Source organism: Thermobia domestica, chromosome 4 (genome assembly GCF_964235325.1).
Source record: "Thermobia domestica chromosome 4, izTheDome1.hap1.1, whole genome shotgun sequence".
Classification (NCBI taxonomy): Eukaryota; Metazoa; Arthropoda; class Insecta; order Zygentoma; family Lepismatidae; genus Thermobia; species Thermobia domestica.
The window spans coordinates 326,795,310-326,813,982 of record NC_137457.1 but is presented as its reverse complement, the minus strand read 5'-3'; the positions used below and the strand labels follow the sequence as shown (position 1 = coordinate 326,813,982).

General features: G+C 34.2%; 1 protein-coding gene across 1 annotated transcript in view; it reads right to left on the bottom strand.

Moving 5' to 3' along the window:
• The window catches only part of LOC145683225 (uncharacterized), a 114,746-nt gene that overhangs the window by 45,361 nt on the left and 50,712 nt on the right, over positions 1 to 18,673 (bottom strand). Inside the window, exons 3-5 of the mRNA XM_081754592.1 lie at positions 18,070 to 18,552; positions 15,658 to 16,140; positions 7,911 to 8,393 (exon numbers count right to left, since the gene is read on the bottom strand). Of these exons, the coding sequence (XP_081610718.1) occupies positions 7,911 to 8,393; positions 15,658 to 16,140; positions 18,070 to 18,552 (1,449 nt within the window). The remainder of the gene's footprint in view (positions 1 to 7,910; positions 8,394 to 15,657; positions 16,141 to 18,069; positions 18,553 to 18,673) is intronic.

Genomic DNA, 18,673 nt, shown 5'->3' with positions numbered 1-18,673 from the left:
GTTTGGTCACTGAAATCACCGATCCAAAATTCAGTTTATTTAATTATTTTTTGTTTTGGCAAATTACTAGTTAGGGATATCTTAGCTATTATTTTACTCTAGTTTCATTACTATTCTGGACTTTCTTAGTTTCTGAGGTCGGATGATTTATTTTTCTTTTTGAAATTCTAAATTACAGCCTTCTCCAACCTTCCGGTGGATTCCGGGGCCTTCAATGGCGTTGACCGGATAAGGTGAGTGGTGGGATTTCCCTAAAGCCTTTGTCTTTCCGAAAATCCCATCGAGGGCACGGACTCGTCTCGTTGTTGAAGATATTTGTTTTCGGCTATTTATTTGGTAAGCCGAACCCCTTTTGGCATCAAAGAGAATATTTGGTTATAGTATGTAGTATACATAAATTCGACCAATTATCTTTCTTAGTTGTAGTGTTCTGTCTCCTCTTTTTTACCTATTCTTTCTTCTACTCCTTCACTAAAGTCTTTTTTAATTTAAACCTTCCCCCCGGTTTCTGAAACTCATGAAAACATACAATGTTCGTATCACTTATTTCGATCGTATGTACTAACTGAGACATCGAGGGATACAATTCGTGGAGGTATTTTCGGCATTTCAGAACAACTTACTACTGGTTTTCACGATCCACCATGGGAGGGACTGACGAGAAGGTACACTACGATTTCAGATTCCCAGAAACTTGATTGTTGTTCATCGATCGTACAAACTATACCCTATGATTACTGATTTCTGGTTTTCTTTCTATTGATTGGTTATATGGTGTGTATGTGCTAGTAGTTTAAGCCCACTAATTTTAAATAATCTTGATTTTTTTCTTTCTCTGTATATACACTTATATATGTGTGCTTACATAGTTTGAAAACTTACGTGCCTGCTCTATTTACTGTATTTCCACTTTTGTGTCGACTTATTAAATAATATCAACCATTTCTCTATACGCGGATCTTAATAAAATTGAATTATTATTGATTATCGGGTTTATATATACATTTCGATGTTGCAACCTTATTAAAAGAAAAGAATTTTGTTAGTCAGGGTTTTTTGTTTATTTTGAGCCAAGAAAATGTAAACACTTATTAAATATGACAAGGTTATGTAGAAAACTAAGTGTCGATGAAATACTAAGATTGATATTAGAATAAAATTTATTATATTGAGGAATATGAATATATATATATATATATATATATATATATATATATATATATATATATATATATATGAACTAATATGTATGTAAAAGGCTCGGTATTTACCCTGGTTGTTTTAGGTTGCCATAGATTTTTGACACCCGATACTGACCAACTATTTGTGTTTGTACAGTATTACCGCGTAATTTATGATAAATAACACCTTACGGATTTGTTATTAATGTTTGTGACTATTAAAGTTTAATACTATGTTAAATGTTGCATGTAAATAGAACAAGTAGCAGGTCGTAAGAAAACAAAACCCTAATCCGTATCTAAAGTTATTTTGTAAAACAATAGTGAAATCAGTAAACTATGAAACAGTGCGCCCCAAATCTTTCCTCTACGATCGGAAACCTAACTATTTGTCGTTCGTCAGTTCAGTGACTAAAATCTTTTGACTACACGATCTAGACCAAGAAAAATTCGATGAACTGATTTTGGTTAATAATTTAGTAATGTGAATACAGGACCTAGATAGGTCCAGAGACCTAGCTCCATTGAGATATCATATAGTATTATGGAAATATGTTCCCAATGTCTGGGACTGGATTCGATATTTTTTAAATCTTAATAAATGTTGAATTTTTGTACCAAGTGCGTCAAGTGACGAAATGAAAAATATATATAATATGAAGAAACTATTTTTTCGTCTGTAGTTAAGACAAACGATTAAATACTCTCATGGACGCCAATCATAGTGTGTAAAGAGAGTTGATAAAAGAGTTATTATCGACGTGAGAAAAGGACTCATAAAATTGTCGAAATTTCTCCTCTTCGGACAGAGACTCAATAAAAATGCTAACCAAAGTGTTTTTTTTAAATGATTAACCAATTATATTTTTTTCTTTCCGCTTTCACATTGATATATATTCTTTGTACTTATATATGTTCAATGTTGACCTTTGATTTTTTTCTCTTCGTCTTTCGTTTTGTCGATTTTTTTTCTAATCCAACTTTTAATATATCTACAAGGAGAAATGTGTTATTAGATATTGAAAAGTAACAAATTTCTATGCATGTCTATAAACCATATTGTTATTACTAGTATTATTTTCTTTTCATGTATCGAAATTTCTCCTGTGCTGTCGAATTAAGTTTTCTTGAAATGTAATACATGTCTATAGAAATGTAGTTAGGTTAGTTTAATTCAACTAAATGCAACCTGAAGTATACATTGTCCTGTATGAATGTGAGTGTGAGTGAAATGTAGGTTTAGTATTAAGTTGAGATGCAAAAAAGCCGGCTTTTTTGAATCGATGGATTTTTGAACATAAAAAGCCGGCTTTTTTGGGGGAAAAACGAGAATTTTGGAAATTTTGGCTTTTTTTCATTTTCATGATTTTTCTGTTTAAATAGCTTTCTTATAGTATACTCTAAAGTTAAATAAGATCTCATGACCTGAATGCCATATTTCGCTCTGGAATTCACCATCATGATGGATGGAGCACATGGTTTATGAATTAAAGTAAACATAAAGTACGTAGTATTTGAGGGCAATTTTAGAAGCTGTTTAATCTTATTTTAACTTTTGAATCATCGACATTTTTTTCTTCTCTAGATCATTTCTTTTTTAGTCACCCGTGTTTCATATCTTGGAGCTTAGAACCCTAGCTTCTAGCACATAATTAAACTTATGTTTTTCAATATATCCATCAGAGCATACTTCCACATTTCCATTATACTGTAGCTGTGCAATGATTTAACAATAATCTTCCGGACACAGCCTGGAATACCATTTGATAGAAATAATCAGTATCGGATTTAGAAAAATATTTGGGAGGGGTTTTTCTGAATAATGTTTGGTTTTTCTAAAAATTCCTAACCTTTATTTAAGAGGAGCTTATGTTTATGAGTACAGTCATAATAATATGTCGTTTCGTTTGTGTATTCAGCTATAATCTTTCAGATACAAAATTGAAGACCATTTTATACTGATAATCAGTGGCGGATTTAGAAAAGTATTTTGGGAGGGGCTTTTTTATTAAAGCTTAGGTTTTTTTTAGGACAGCTTGAAGTTTATGAGTAAAAGCAAAACTAATATTTAGTTTCTTTTAGAAATACCTTAATTTCAGGGTAGAGGCTTCAATCCGAAAAACATCCCCACCCCTAACCCTCTTTGCAAATCAATCATTGCTGGTAATTAGTAATAACAAAGATTTAAAAACGATAGAAAGGAAGTCGGCCCGGACACACAGTACACGAACTATCTCTACATTCACAGATGGGATGGGGAAAACTTTTGTCAAAATGGTCGAATGCGGGGTTGAATCCCGGACTTCACGACAGAATCACGAAAGCTAACCACTCACTCATGTTTGTTGTGCTTAACTTAAATGTATTCTCTCTCTCTCTCTCTTTCTCTATGGCCACAAAAGCTCTCCATTGACTTCTGTCCATATCCAATTCAATCCAGTTCTTACTCTGTATTCCTATTTCTACTATATCCATCTTAATATTGTCCTCCTATCTAGGCCTAGGTTTTCCTAATGGACGTTTCCCGATTGGATTTCCAGTTAAAACTTTGAAAGCGCTCCTACTTTCTTCCATTCTGGCTACATGACCTGCCCACCTGAGCCTCCTAGACTTGATGACTCTAACGATGTTTGGTAAACCGTATAAATTATGTAGTTCCTTCTTATGAAGTTTCCCCATTCCCCATTCCCGTTCCTCTTGGGTCCAAATCTTCGTCTCAGAATTTTATTCTCAAATAATTTCAGCCTGCGTTCTTCCGTCAGTGTAAACGACCATGTTTCACAACCATAAAGCATAACAGGCATGATTATCATTTTATATATTTTAAGCTTTAAATTCCTTGACAGAATTCGCGACAACAAAATATTTTGAACTGAATAATAACAAGAATTTCCTGATTTCAGTCGACGTTTAATTTCTTTGTGGGTATGATTTTGGTCTGGTAATACTGATTCAAGATATTTGAAAGTATCCACTGTGTCGAAAGTATTTATTGATATTTTAACGCACTCATAATTTGCCATATTACGATCCTTGTGAACTTCCTTGTATTTAGATTTCTCTGCATTTACTCATATCCCTGCAAGCCTTTAATAAAGCCTCTGCATTTCTTTCGATTGTTCTCCTATTAGATTTACGTCATCAGCATACACCATAACCTGGTGAACACCATTCAACTCTAGGCCCTGGTTCCTATCTTTGATTTTTCTTATAGCGTACTCCGGAACAAAGCTGAATAATAACGGCAATAACGCATATCCTTGTTTCAGGCCAATCTCGACGTGGAAGCTCGCAGTTTTCTACTTGGACTTTACTTTGTGATTCAATTAAACACTTAGTAAATCTAGCTTTTTTGGTATTCCAAATTCTGTAAGAATGTTGTACAATGTTTCCCCCTAACCGAGTATTAGCCTTTCTAAAATCAATAAACAGTCGATGTACTGGGTAATATATTCCCATTTCTTTTCGAGTACCTGTATTTGTCGAATGGCAAATATCTGATCGATTTCGACTAAATACATACGGATAATCTCCAATAATTTCATCTGCGTATGGGGTCAATCTTATTAATAGAATGTTGAGAAATGCCTCGATAATTATTACAATCAATTTTGTCTCCTTTCTTGTGAATTGGAACAGTGATTGATTCTTCCACTCTTTTTAAATGTATTCCATAGTTTTTCTTTTTGGCAAAAAAAAGTTCGTAACGATATGTTGAATTTTCTTGTTAAAAATTCAGAAACCTTCAGGACTGGGTAAACCGTGATGGTGGTTATATATTCTACAGCCTAGGAAACCACACGCTCAGATGAACCGTCTATTACGTATATAATCCATGAACAGAAAATTCGATACTTTCCCGATTCTGAACAAGCTTAAGAAACATACAATGCATTACAGAATTTGGAGCTTTACCGATTTTGCAGATCCGAAGCACCTGATAGGTGGTAACAGATTATTACGTTTGTGATCAATCAGTAAAAAATTTGTTCGAAATATTCATACAATGTATATGAAAGTTAAAACTTAACTGAAAAATTTCAAGAATGTACAGAGCTACCCGAAACGAAGCTCTTGGTGTGCATATTTCTCTCATGTTTTTTTCTTTATTTTGCTTCAAAAAGAAGGTGTGTGACATTTTGAAGTAAAAATACTACATACAATTTTGCTAGTTATTTATGTACCATTTTTAAGTACTTATTGTATATAAGAGGCTAAAATATTATTACATATATTGGTTAATTTCTAATGTTAATTCCTTTGGAATTCATAATGTAAAAATGTTAAGAATTTAATTTTTTTTAATTCATGGTTTATTTTCGAGGTTTCATATTATTATCTGCATCAACCACTAATTAAATTAGTTTCTTTGTTGTAGAGAAGCGAAACAAAGTCTGCATTATCAGTTTAAAGCAAAATTTTCAAAAAAGCCCAAAATTTCCCAAGCAAAAAAGCGAAGCAGAAAAAACCGAGTTTTTTCCAAAAAAGCCGGTTTTTTTCGAGCCCTTGCATCTCTAGTATTAAGTGCAACAATTCTTTTGACATATATGTGTGACTTACTATAATTAATGGTAGTTGGCAATTAAAGTCGTTGAATTCAATACTAACTTAATTTAAGTTGGCTCTATAAAGAAAGCAAAAAGGACCGAAGTAACCTGAACGAACGATCATCATGGGAGAACTTCGAGAGTCTAAATCTTCGACAAATATGTGTTACTCTGATTTTTCTGTGGTCGATTCTAACATGCCAACAACTTCATTATTTATCCTTCAAGTATTGGATACTAATTAAGAACTTTGGGAAATATTGAATAAACTGTTAAATTAAACTTTCTCATCTATCTCAGAGCTAGATTGGGATAATTCGGTAGTTGGGGTTAAATGGATCTAGGTCTGGGAGGTATGGATTAACATGTGTCTACCTTTGATCACCTTAATAACAAATATTCACCCAATAGCCATTGGAAATGATCCCAATTCGATAATTATTCACTTTCCTTTACCATATTTCTCAAAAATATCCAGTAACAGTTTCTTTCTTTTCTCATCTTCTTACTTTCCCTCTTTTTCCTCTCTTCCTTTTTATCCCATCTTTCTCTTCTCTTCTTTACTTCTTCTATTTTTAATAAAACTGAAAAGGGGGTCGTGACTGGGAATTCCATATATAATAAACACGGTCATGTATTTTTTTTCGGAAGTCCGAGATAAGATTTTTTCATTTTGGTTGAACCTTGTAGGTTCGAAAGTAAGAAATGAAATATATATATATAATTAGACATAAGCTGATAGCTTCATGAATATCCCCCCACCAGGGGTGAAGGGTTCTCACTCACGACTTACTCCATGCATCTCATTTACACGATACAGGCTTTCCCCACCTTGTTTTGTTTTTTTCTTCTTTTCTTTTCTTCTTCGCCCTTTACAGTTCTAGATTGGCGAACCGTAACGGGATTCGTTGTTATGGAAACGGTGATTTCTATGGCAACGGCCTTTTCAGTTTTAAAATGGCGACCGTGACAGGATCAGCCCATGCTTGACCCCAGGGTTATCTGTCAAGCTGATTTTGCAGTGACACCTCTCAATGGGGGAGATGTTAATAGGGATGATCATCTGGATCCATTCCTGAATGCCGAATGCAATGTCTCTCCACAAGACATCGATACTTACATTAATATTCGGGATGACTTACCATTACCAATTACATCAGATCTCCGTAAATTATTCCTACAGTACAGATCTCTCTTCTCCGAGTACCCACGTCGTGTTAATGTGCCTCCGTACAAAATCCAATTAAAAGATAACGAACCAGTTGTGGGACCTTGCTATTTTGTCCCACAAGCAATGCATCCGGAGTTCGAGGCCGAATTAAATAAATGGTTACGGTTAGGAATTGCTATATTTTTTCATAGAACATAGATGACAGAACTTAAAAATTACACATCGTTTTCCGGTTGTACCATTACATAGGACCAATCGCCCATAGACGTACTGTTTTATGCGTATTGGACCCCCCAAACTTACTCTTATCCAACAAAATTTTATAGGTGCCTGCCAAATATTTTATCACGATTCGTTCGCATGATCATTTGTATTAGGAGTCTGGACACCCATAAACACAGTTTTTAGATATTGTTAATTTGAAGTTCGCTAACAATCATACATTGTAATCACAATTTGTCAGTTTATCACTACTTTTACTCTTGCAAATCGAGAACAGAAGATCAATGATTTTGTGTGTTATGTCGATTGACATTTTGTAATATATTAGTGTTAATAGTTCTAGTTTTTCTTAATTTTAGTATTAAAAATATTTGAAAATTAAAAACATTTAAAAGAATTCAAAATGAATATTAAGGTTATCTTACTTTCCAAAACTCGTGGTGCACTATGTGAATTTGCACAATATATAAATTTACAATATATATATATATATATATATATATATATATATATATATATATATATATATATTGTAAATATTGCGTGTATATAGTACGCTCTAACCATCTACTCGATATTATTTTATATCAGATGAAACATTTAAAAAATAACTAGAAACGCGATTAAAGTTTAATATTTAATTAGCGACATTTTTTTGCAACCTCTCTCACTTATCCAATTTTCTAAAATTAAATTAACATAATTAGACTTAAACTAAAGAGGAAATATTAAAACGAAACGAAAAATAAATGGAACACAACGCGTCGAAAAGAGCGTACATGAACGTACCTGAGTTCCTGATTATTGCTAATTTCTTCCTGACAATCAATTTCTTGAACATTTTCTTTACCCTGTTTCTCAATAATGCAACACATTTCATTGTTTAACTTTTCCGTAATATTTGGAAAATTATCAAATTTTGGTTTGAAATTACTGCTGATAATTACGGGTAAATCAGTCTTTGATATATACTTGAGCATACATATTGGTTTCGCAGCTAGCTTCCAATCATCTTCTTTGTATTCTGAACGGAATTTAAAATTAGGCTTTAAATGTTCTCCTTGCATGGACAGCTTAATATCTTCAACTTTTTCCATTCCATTTTCCTTTTTATGTTTGTTTTCCAAATGTACCACTGAAGATATTGAAAAACAATCCTTATCTTTCACTTCATTGGTGTCAATATTATATAGCTTACGGCAATCTTCATTAGGTTCATTTTCTGTTTTCGTTTCGTCTTTATTTGAACCAAGGTTAAAGGTTGAACCACACCTAAAAAAATGTTGTAGATTTATTAATCAGGCATAATATATTGTGTCCTAAACATATACTATCGCCGAAACTACTGACTGTGAGGAAATTTGTACTACTTACTAACAAGGTACATTATCGAAAGAAACTGCCAAAAATGGTTTAATAGCTTCCGTTCTGAAATTTGTGCGTTCAGGATGCTTCATGCAGTGGATAAGCAATCACAGAAACGGTGCGTAATTTCTGGTGGAAATACACCATGAAACTCTGATGAACTGTCCAATCATGCCAGTGACCTAAATACCCATTACCAAACAGTTCTAAATAGGTAGAAGCCCTACCTTTGATACTAGATCTAACTTAAGAATATTTACTGAAATAGCGAATCTCTGCCAAAACGTATCAAAATGGAGTCACACTTGATGCGGTTAATCAAGAGTAACGAAATTTGGATAACACATGATATCAATTTGTGAAAAATATCGTGGTCGAAATTCACATGAATGATCTGGATTAATGATTCGACAAAGCAGACGACATAACTAATATAGAGGGCGTTCTAACGTAGTTTGAATCACTAGCGAACTCATTAACAATATTGGAGCACGCTGTAAATGAACGTTTAATTCCAACGAACTGACTAGCATTAATACTTCAAGATTACAAAAAGTATTGAGTGGTAGCAATACCACTGCTAACTTCTCCATTTGCTCAAGTATCGAACAAGGTTAGACTCAGCAGTGGAGATATTGGCGGTTACCACGATTAAGTTCCGTTAAATCAGAATTTAAGTATAAACATAAACACACTTTACGTTTGTGTTTATGAACACCTCCACATGGTTTTATGTTAAGATACTACGCACCACGTGGATAAACTACAACCTGCAGGAAACAGATTTCTGCCTGCTCCTTCGAAGTAGAGGCCGACATCGGAGCAGCAGCGCCACTCCGACTGGAGTTCTATAAATTCGGCAGCCACCAGACGACTAGTACTAGTTCTCTGGTGTTCCTCCTACTGTATCCCACGGGACATTAGGAGTAACCTAGCCCAAAGCCTCTAACCTGCTACGGGACTCTTGGCTTTTCTTTTCTCTTGGCTTAAACTGCTACCGAGCTCTGTAGGAAATTCTAACCCCAGTTGTTCAGCCTCCCGCGGGGTTCTGTGACCACCAACCTCCTCTCGGCTTGTGACGGAGCTTTGGAGACTCTTTCGCCACTCTGCCTAGCCTGCTACGGGGCTTTGTGGAAATCCTGTCCGCGATCTCACGGTCAGGACTACCTATTGTAACCTAACAAATGTAACTTTGTATTTTTTTTTCGGAAATACTGTTATTTAGTGAATATTGTAATAGAAGCCGCTAATGGGTGTCGATTCTGGACAGGATTTCCACTCACATTTTATTACCTCGCTCTACCTACAAACCTATATTGGGCAGAGTTGCACATGGTAAGGGATTGTCCGGTTAGTTTTACTGAATATTCCCCTATTGGACGCTATTTTTATTAAGCGAAAAGGAACTTTTTTAATTCATAGGTATGTGATTCTTCTTGTCAGTGAACTTAGAGGCATAGACGTGACTATATTTTTAGTGTAATCATCCTAAAAGATCAGGGAAAATTACTTTTCCGGAAGATAATGGAAAAATGGTAGAAGAAAATTCACGCCCTTCTTTTAATATCCCTCACTTTGCTAAGTACTCTGGAAACGTTACTGGTGATTCTGATAGGTATTTTACGTTATTCGACCACCCTGCCCTATTGGATTCGTGGAATCCTGAGATGAAGAATGAACTCGTTCCCATGAAGGACGAGGCTCTCGATTTGGTATTGCAATTAAAAGTACAAAACCAAATGAATACACTTAGTTACGAATCTTTGAAACCCAAATTAATGGATCTAAGTATGCCAAAGATACCAGTGTATCGGACGAATTTGAAATTTTTCAGGTTCAAAAGGGGAAATTGATTCATATTTTTTTAAAGAAAATTAAAAAACATTCGACAAGTAATGTCTCAGGCCACCGAAGAACTGAAAGTAAACTATTTATCTTTGGGCTTAATGAATTTCTTTTTACACAAGATCTCATTTGAAACATTTACTTGGTTACAGGCTTTACAATCACATTTACATAACTTAGAAAAAACGCATAACCGTTTGGAAAACCGTGATTACGTCGAATTATCGCAAGCAATTTATTCTCTATGTGATGAAAATCCGTCAGTTAACAGTTTAAATTCTTCAACGGTGGCTAGCGCTTCCTTCCCCACGTATCACCAACAAGCAACTTATCCTTCATGCAGTCAAACACCCAATTGGCATTATTGTCAACAACATGCTCCAACATTTCCTTTACCTTCCGCACCATCACTACAGGTTGCCTCTCAAACTCAAGTACCTTCAAATCCTCCCTTCCAAGTTAACACTACAACCCCCACCCCCCTGTGGCAAGCACATCTAACGCTACGAACGCCAATGGTTCATTCGAATTAAGCAAGCTTGCAAATCAGATGCGTGAATTGTCTTTTTAGGGGCTCAGAATGCAATTAGAAATTCTCAATTTGGGCGTGGCGGCCGTAATAATTATAAACCACGCAGTACAAATAAAGGCAATAATAAAGAGCATAAGAACGAAAAGGAAAGAAATCCTAGGAATAATAACAAAAATAGCAATACATATAAACCTGAAACAGTTACAGTCTGTGGTACATGTTATATACAGTGATATTCTTTCAATATATGTTTTCAAAACATCGACCAGGAAACGCATAGGGGGCCCCGGACGAATTTTCTCCAGAACGTGTTCTGAGGGCCGTTATACACGCAGAAGACGTACAACAAAAAGATGTATCCAACGAATGTAACAAATACCTGCATCACTTTACACTGTATCTCCAGTGACCAATAGGAGAGAGAGAGTATAAAATTACTAAATCAGGAACATGCATTACTAGACAATATAATGATCAATAGAGAAAAATACCCTGTAATAAAAGATAGAGGAATCTTTCTCAGTCTTTGGCCGAAATTAACGATTCCTTCAAATATGCAAATAATTCCTTTCAATACCAATCTTAGAGGAATTGAGAGTTTGATTGTAAAATTGCGATATGGTGCTCTAATTACACTCAAAATTGGTTCAGGAACATTTTCGCATTACTTTCGAATTTTGGAACATTGAGAATTCTTACCTCTATTCGGTGAAAATATTTTAAATCGTCTAAAAGCAAAATTGACTTACAACGCAATACACTGCCTGTATGCAGGAAGCCACGGCCACCGACATTTCCAACCGAAGTGGATGCACAGGAAGAACTATCGGCACATGCAATTAATTCAATAAAATAGAATACAACAGCTGACGTATTTACCACTCGCAGAGTTACCATCCCATTTAGGACGCATTTCTTTCTTCCTGTTAAGATCAAGAATCGGAATAGGAATAACGAATACATCATTGTTTCTCCACTTGAGAATTTATTAGATAGATACGGATTGCAGGCTTTACCAGCCAAATTACCAAAAAGCAATTTCATATTACTAAAATCTAACCCATCTAATAGATCAATAACATTAGCAAAATATACACCAATTGCGTGCGTTGAGGAGGATCTGCAAGAGGTTAATATACAGGGGGACCAACAATTAGGCGACCAAAATGATGAAAGATTTTATAGATCGGAACAGGGAATACAGAAAAGATTTGATAAAACAGCACCACTTTTAGATATTAACCTTTTTACATAAACCCGGATTTAACACAAGAACAGAAAAAGGCTGTACACAATTTACTTTATAAATACAGCGATGTCTTTTCCTATTCACCAGATATAGGATATTTTCGTGGCTACATTCACAAAATACGGATAGATAAAGGTGCTTCTTTTCATCAGAGGTCACCCCTACTTTTTGGCTTTGACATCAGAAATTGATCTCCAAATTAAGCGGCTATTAGAAGCCACCATCTTCAATGAAACCAACGGTAGTTTATTCTCGTCGCCACTTCTGACACTGCGAAAGCCAAACACCTCAGAATTTCGCTTAATTCTGATTTTACAGGCATGTAATAAGTTCACCAAATATATTTGTATACCATCCCAGTCAACAGAAGACATTTTACATGTGCTTGGGTACCAATCTTCCACATCGAGTATCGATGTAAAGCAAAGTTATTTTCAAATATTATTGGACCCTAAATGCCAAAAATACATGACTTTTGAAGTGAATCATATTAGGAAATCGTATCAATTTCAACACTGCGTTATGGGCCATACTACATCGCCCAAGAGCCTAACTAAAGCGGTGCGCATGCTTCTGGAAGGTTTACCACTTCTTATTACTTCGTTCGTTGATGATCTGATGATAGGGAGCAAAAATTGGAAGCAGCAATTATCGGACTTGGAACTACTCTCCAAGAGACTGCGTAAACATAATTTTAAAGTGCCCAAACAAGACACACCTGTTATACTCATAATTAAGCGTACTAGGATTTACAGTCAAAGGTAAAGACATCAAAATTTCTCCCAAAATTGCCAATAAGATAAGGGATTTTTTTTAAAACAACCTCTAAGAGAGCCTTAAAAGATTTTCTCGGACTTTGCTCCTATTTCGGAGCCGACATCAAAAACTTTACTGAGAAAGTGGAGGCGTTTCAAGTTCATTTAGAAAAGAATAGAAAATTAAACTGGACATCAAAACATGGCGAATTATTCGAGAAACTTAAAACTGATATAATTCAGGCCCCAACCTTGTTTCATTTCTACCTATCTCTGGAAATTCGTTTATACGGAGATGCATCAACTGTATCGGTCGGTGGAATTTTGGCTTGCTATGATCCTAAAACTAACCAGGAACGTGACGTTTCTTACTGAAGCAGACGTTTTACTAAAACTGAACGTAAGGCTTCAACCTGGCAGAAAGAATTATATACCTTCGATGTGTTTTTGCTAAATGGAAAACTCAAGCTATTTATTGATGCCAAGTGCCTGATTTCATTGAACACTCAGCCCGACACAGTGTAAAAATTCACTCGCTATAAGATATTCTTAGCAGATTACAATTTTGAAATACACCATATTAAAAGTTTGCAGCACCCTGCAGATATTTTTAGCCGTTTAGAACAAAACAGGACATACAACGCGACGAAAAGCATGAAAGTGTCAATTTTTGACAGTGAGGACCCAAAGGTTTTAGCATCTCACTCACTAGAACAGACCCTTCAAATTGATCAACCCATGGCACAACCTAATCTGACCGAAGAACAGAGAGAGTACACATCATTTTCGGATATCATCTCTGTTCTAGAAAATAAAGAACCTAGTAGAATGTCAACATTCCGTGCCACGAAATATTTCTGTCTTAAAGATGCACTATTATATACAACACACAAGCATCTTCAATTTGAACTGTTATATTTGCTTTTCATACCAAAATTTTTACTAAAGAAATGGTTTGATGGAATCCACAATAACCCGTGGACACCACATTTCGAGCATACGAAAACTTACCAATCGGCATTGTGGAAATATCATTTCCTCCATATGAAAGTATATATAGCACACAAAATAAGAACATGTACTCTCTGTCAGAAACATAAAAAGGTACCAACTAATCGATCAGATCAATTACTACATCATGCTACTTGAGCTATTCGTACTGTGTGGTAGTACGACTCGATAGGAGAGGTACCTGTCGGACAGGAAAGTTTAAATACATATTTATCGCAATTGAAGTGTTAACGCGTTTCTGTGTTACAAAGATTGTAGATAAAACTACAGCTGAAGAAATCGAACTATTTCTGATATACGAAATCATGCTTAAATATGGAGCTTCTTCGTACCTATATTTAGACGCACCCTGTACATAACGCAAAGAGACTATAAAATTTAGCAAAGCTCTACAACTTTGAATTTAAGTTTTGTCCTGCGTACGATCATAAAACTTTGGGTGTAGTCGAAACATTAAACAAAATTATACAGAATTCTCTTAAATTTTTTGTACAGGAAGATCTAAACCAGCGGCCGAAGCTCATTCCACATGTAAATTTTGCAATCAACACATTCATCCAGGCTGGAACCAAGTATTCGAGTTATTTCTTATTACATGGGTCGATCAAAAAATGATTTCCGATTTTGCGATTGCATTGACTCCAACATTATGTGTCGACCGAGAACACTTCGAAATTAGTAGAGGAATTTTGAAAGATAATTTAGCTGGAAGCTATGAGAAACAAAAGAAATATTATGATGCAAAACAGAAACAAACAAACTAGCTTTGAGGAAGGACAAAAGGACTCGTATTCTATCCAAATCGTCAGCTTGGAATACCATATTAATTCTCTTCCAGATACATTGGTCCGGTTACTATACTTCAAAAGATTAATCCTAATCTCTATATCTTAATCCTAATCTTTACATCAGTTGAAATATATTTAAGAAATAAGTAGAAACGCAATTGAAATGTAATATTTAATTAGCGGCAATTTTGTGCATGTTTTCTTACTTACCCAACTTTCTAAAATTAAATAAACATAATTAGACTAAACTGAAAAGAAAGTATTAAAACTAACCAGAAAATAAATGGAACAAAACTCGACGAAAAGAGCATACGTGAACGTACCTGAATTCTTGAGGATTGACAGTTGCTTCCTCACATCCAATTTCTTGAACATTTTCTGTACTCTTTTTCTCAATAATGCAACACATGTGATTGCCTAACCTTTCCGTAGTACTTGCAAAATTATCAAATTTAGGTTTAAAATTACTGTTGACATTTACGAGTAAATCAGCATTTGATCACAATCACAGAAGAAATTGTTAATTTCTGGGAGAAATACACCTACACAGACACTCTAAATTGTAAGACGGAGTTTTAGCAATTGTCATTTCGACGTTCAAGTAACTAACAAAACGCTCTTAATATTACTAAAAATAGATGCCAACATAAAATGTAACTACCTTATACGCAATCTGTTTATCTATTTCCTAGTTACCTATCTTTCACTCTATTTCTCTTATATAAATTTTATATATTGTGTGTATACTGTATATTACTTTCCAGTCGTCTATTCGAAATTATTTTAGATCAGTTGAAATATATTTCAGAAATAAGTAGAAACGCGGTTGAAGTGTAATATTTAATTAGCGGCAATTTTGTGCATGTTTTCTTACTTATCCAACTTTCTAAAATTAAATAAACATAATTAGACTAAACTAAAAGGAAAGTATTAAAACCAACTAGAAAATAAATGAAACATAACTCGACGAAAAGAGCATACGTGAACGTACCTGAATTCTTGAGGATTGACAGTTTCTTCCTCACATCCAATTTCTTGAACATTTTCTGTACTCTTTTTCTCAATAATGCAACACATGTGATTGCCTAACCTTTCCGTAGTACTTGCAAAATTATCAAATTTAGGTTTAAAATTACTGTTGACATTTACGAGTAAATCAGTCTTTGATATACGCTTGACCATACATATTGGGTTTGCAGTTAACTTCCAATCACCTTCTTTGCATTCTGAAGTGAATTTAAAATTAGGCTTGAAATTTTCTCCTTGCATGGACAGCTTAATATCTTCAACTTCTTGCATTCCATTTTCCTTTTTCTGTTTATTTTCAGAATGTACCACTGAAGTTATTGAAAAAGAATCCTTATGTTTCAGTTTATTGGCGTCAATACTATGTAGCATACTGCGATCTTCGTTAGGTTGATTTTCTGTTTTCATTTCGTCCTTATTTGAACCAAGGTTGAAAGTTGAAGCAGACCTAAAAAAACGTATTGTAAATTTAATAATTAGGTATAATATATCGTGTCCTAAAAATATATTTTCGACGAAACTGCTGAACAGTGAACCATATATATTATGATAGGAAAACCAAGCGCTTGCTTAATAGTTTAAGTGTTTGAAAATGAAATGAAATTTTTTAGTTTTACTTCCCACCGCTTAGCCGGCATAGACTAAAGAAGACAGTGATGATGAGAAATAAATGAAATGGTGGAATGAAGATAGTGAGTACAAATGGGGGAAGCCTGAGGAAACCCACGCACACAGTGTTTGACCACCACAGAATTTCCTTGGCGGGACCGAGGATTAAACCCGGTACTCCACGCACTAGAAGTGAACGCTCTACCACTGAAATGTTCGTAGCACGCAGTAACAGGAATATTACGTGTAAATCTGCATTTTCATTTTCACTAGAGGTGTATGTGCATAAATATATTATTTACTTAAAATAATAAACAATATTATAAGCAGTACTGGACAACCATAACCATACTTTCTAGATACGTTTACTTTAAACTTTGCTAGCAATCGTATATTGTATTCACAATTTATGTCAATTTATCATTTATTTATTGTTGTATAACCATAGCAGAAAATCAGGGATTTTGTGCGTTATGTTGATTAAAATTTTACAACACATTAGTTGAAAAATTGTACTTTTTCTTTATTTCAGTAATAAAAATGTTTGAACACTAAAAGCATTTTCAAGAATTGAAATTGAATATCGACTTTATCTTATTTGAAAAATTGTGGTGCACGGTAGTGAATTTGATTTAACAATTCTGCCGAAAGTTTCTATTTAGTTGTTTTGTACGAAGAGACTCTCCTTATATTCACGAATAAAGAAAGTTCATACTTAACAAAACTTGATTGGGCTAAAGATCTGAAACTTTTGAATACCTTTAAATGCTTGAGTTTAATTTAGAGTAGCATGTAAACCCTGAACTCTATGCTCAATATGATATGTTTTCAGAAATTCATCGCTGCTAGTTTGAAATTTTTTGACAGTTAAAAATAGTGCGTAGAAAGATCAATTGTGTATAACAAGTCCTAATGATACTTTAGTCTCAGATAAGATGGATTTACAAGTTACATCTTAGAGACGTGAAAAGCGAATTGAAACCTTTCTTGCGATAACAGGTTAAGACTTTGTCACAAGATATTCCAGTCTATCCTCAAACAGTAGTTTCAATTTTATCTGCGTGGTATACCAGCGTACCGCAACATTCACATGTGTACAAAGAATCTTTCATCTCAATATAACATTAAAGATACCATATAATAAAATAAAAATGATATAAATTTAAAATAAAAAGATACTAAGTGAAACAATATGTATGTTTTATTCAAGTTGGGGAACATACCCTAAAAATTAACAAAACATTCGATTTTTGCTTACAAGCGAACTTTAGTGTTTTCAGCATAGACTGAACAAAGGATGCCCTGAAAGAAGCTTTGGAACCGCCACTCTAAATTGTAAGACGAAGTTTTAGCAATTGCATATTTCTGCGTTCAAGTAACCAACAGAACGCTCTTAATATTACTAAAAATAGATGCCAACATAAAATGTAAGTGTCTCTTACGCAATCTGTTTATCTATCTCCTAGTTACCTATCTCTTTCTCTCTATTTCTCTTATATAAATTTTATATATTGTGTGTATACTGTATATTACTTTCCAGTCGCCTATTTGAAATTCTTTTACACCAGTGGAAATGTATTTAAAAAATAAGTAGAAACGCGATTGAAGTGTAATATTTAATTAACGGCAATTTTGTGCATGTTTTCTTACTTATCCAACTTTCTAAAATTAAATAAACATAATTAGACTAAACTAAGAGGATAGTATTAAAACGAACCAGAAAATAAATGGAACCATAACACGACGAAAAGAGCATACCTGAACGTACCTGAGTTCTTGAGGATTGACGGTTTCTTCCTCACAACCAATTTCTTGAACATTTTCTTTACTCTCTTTCTCAATAATACAACACAGGTGATTGTTTAACTTTTCCGTAGTACTTGGAAAATTATCAAATTTTGGTTTAAATTTACTGTTGACATTTACGAGTAAATCAGCCTTTGATATACGCTTGACCTTACATATTGGATTTGCAGTTAACTTCCAATCACCTTCTTTGAATTCTGAAGGGAATTTAAAATTAGGCTTTGAATGTTCTCCTTGCATGGACAGTTTAATGTCTTCAACTTCCTCCATTCCATTTTGCTTTTTATGTTTATTTTTAGAATGAGCCACTGAAGATATTGAAAATGAATCCTTATCTTTCAGTTCATTGACGTCAATATTATAAAGCTTACTGCAATCTTGTTCAGGTTGATTTTCTGTTTTCATTTTGTTTTTGTTTGAACCAAGGTTGAAGGTTGAAACATACCTAAAAGAAAGTTTTGTAGATTTAATAATCAAGCCTATGCTATGGTGTCCAAAAAATATATTTTCGGCAAAACTGCTGATCAGTGAGGAAATTTGTACTACTTATTAACAAGGTACATTAT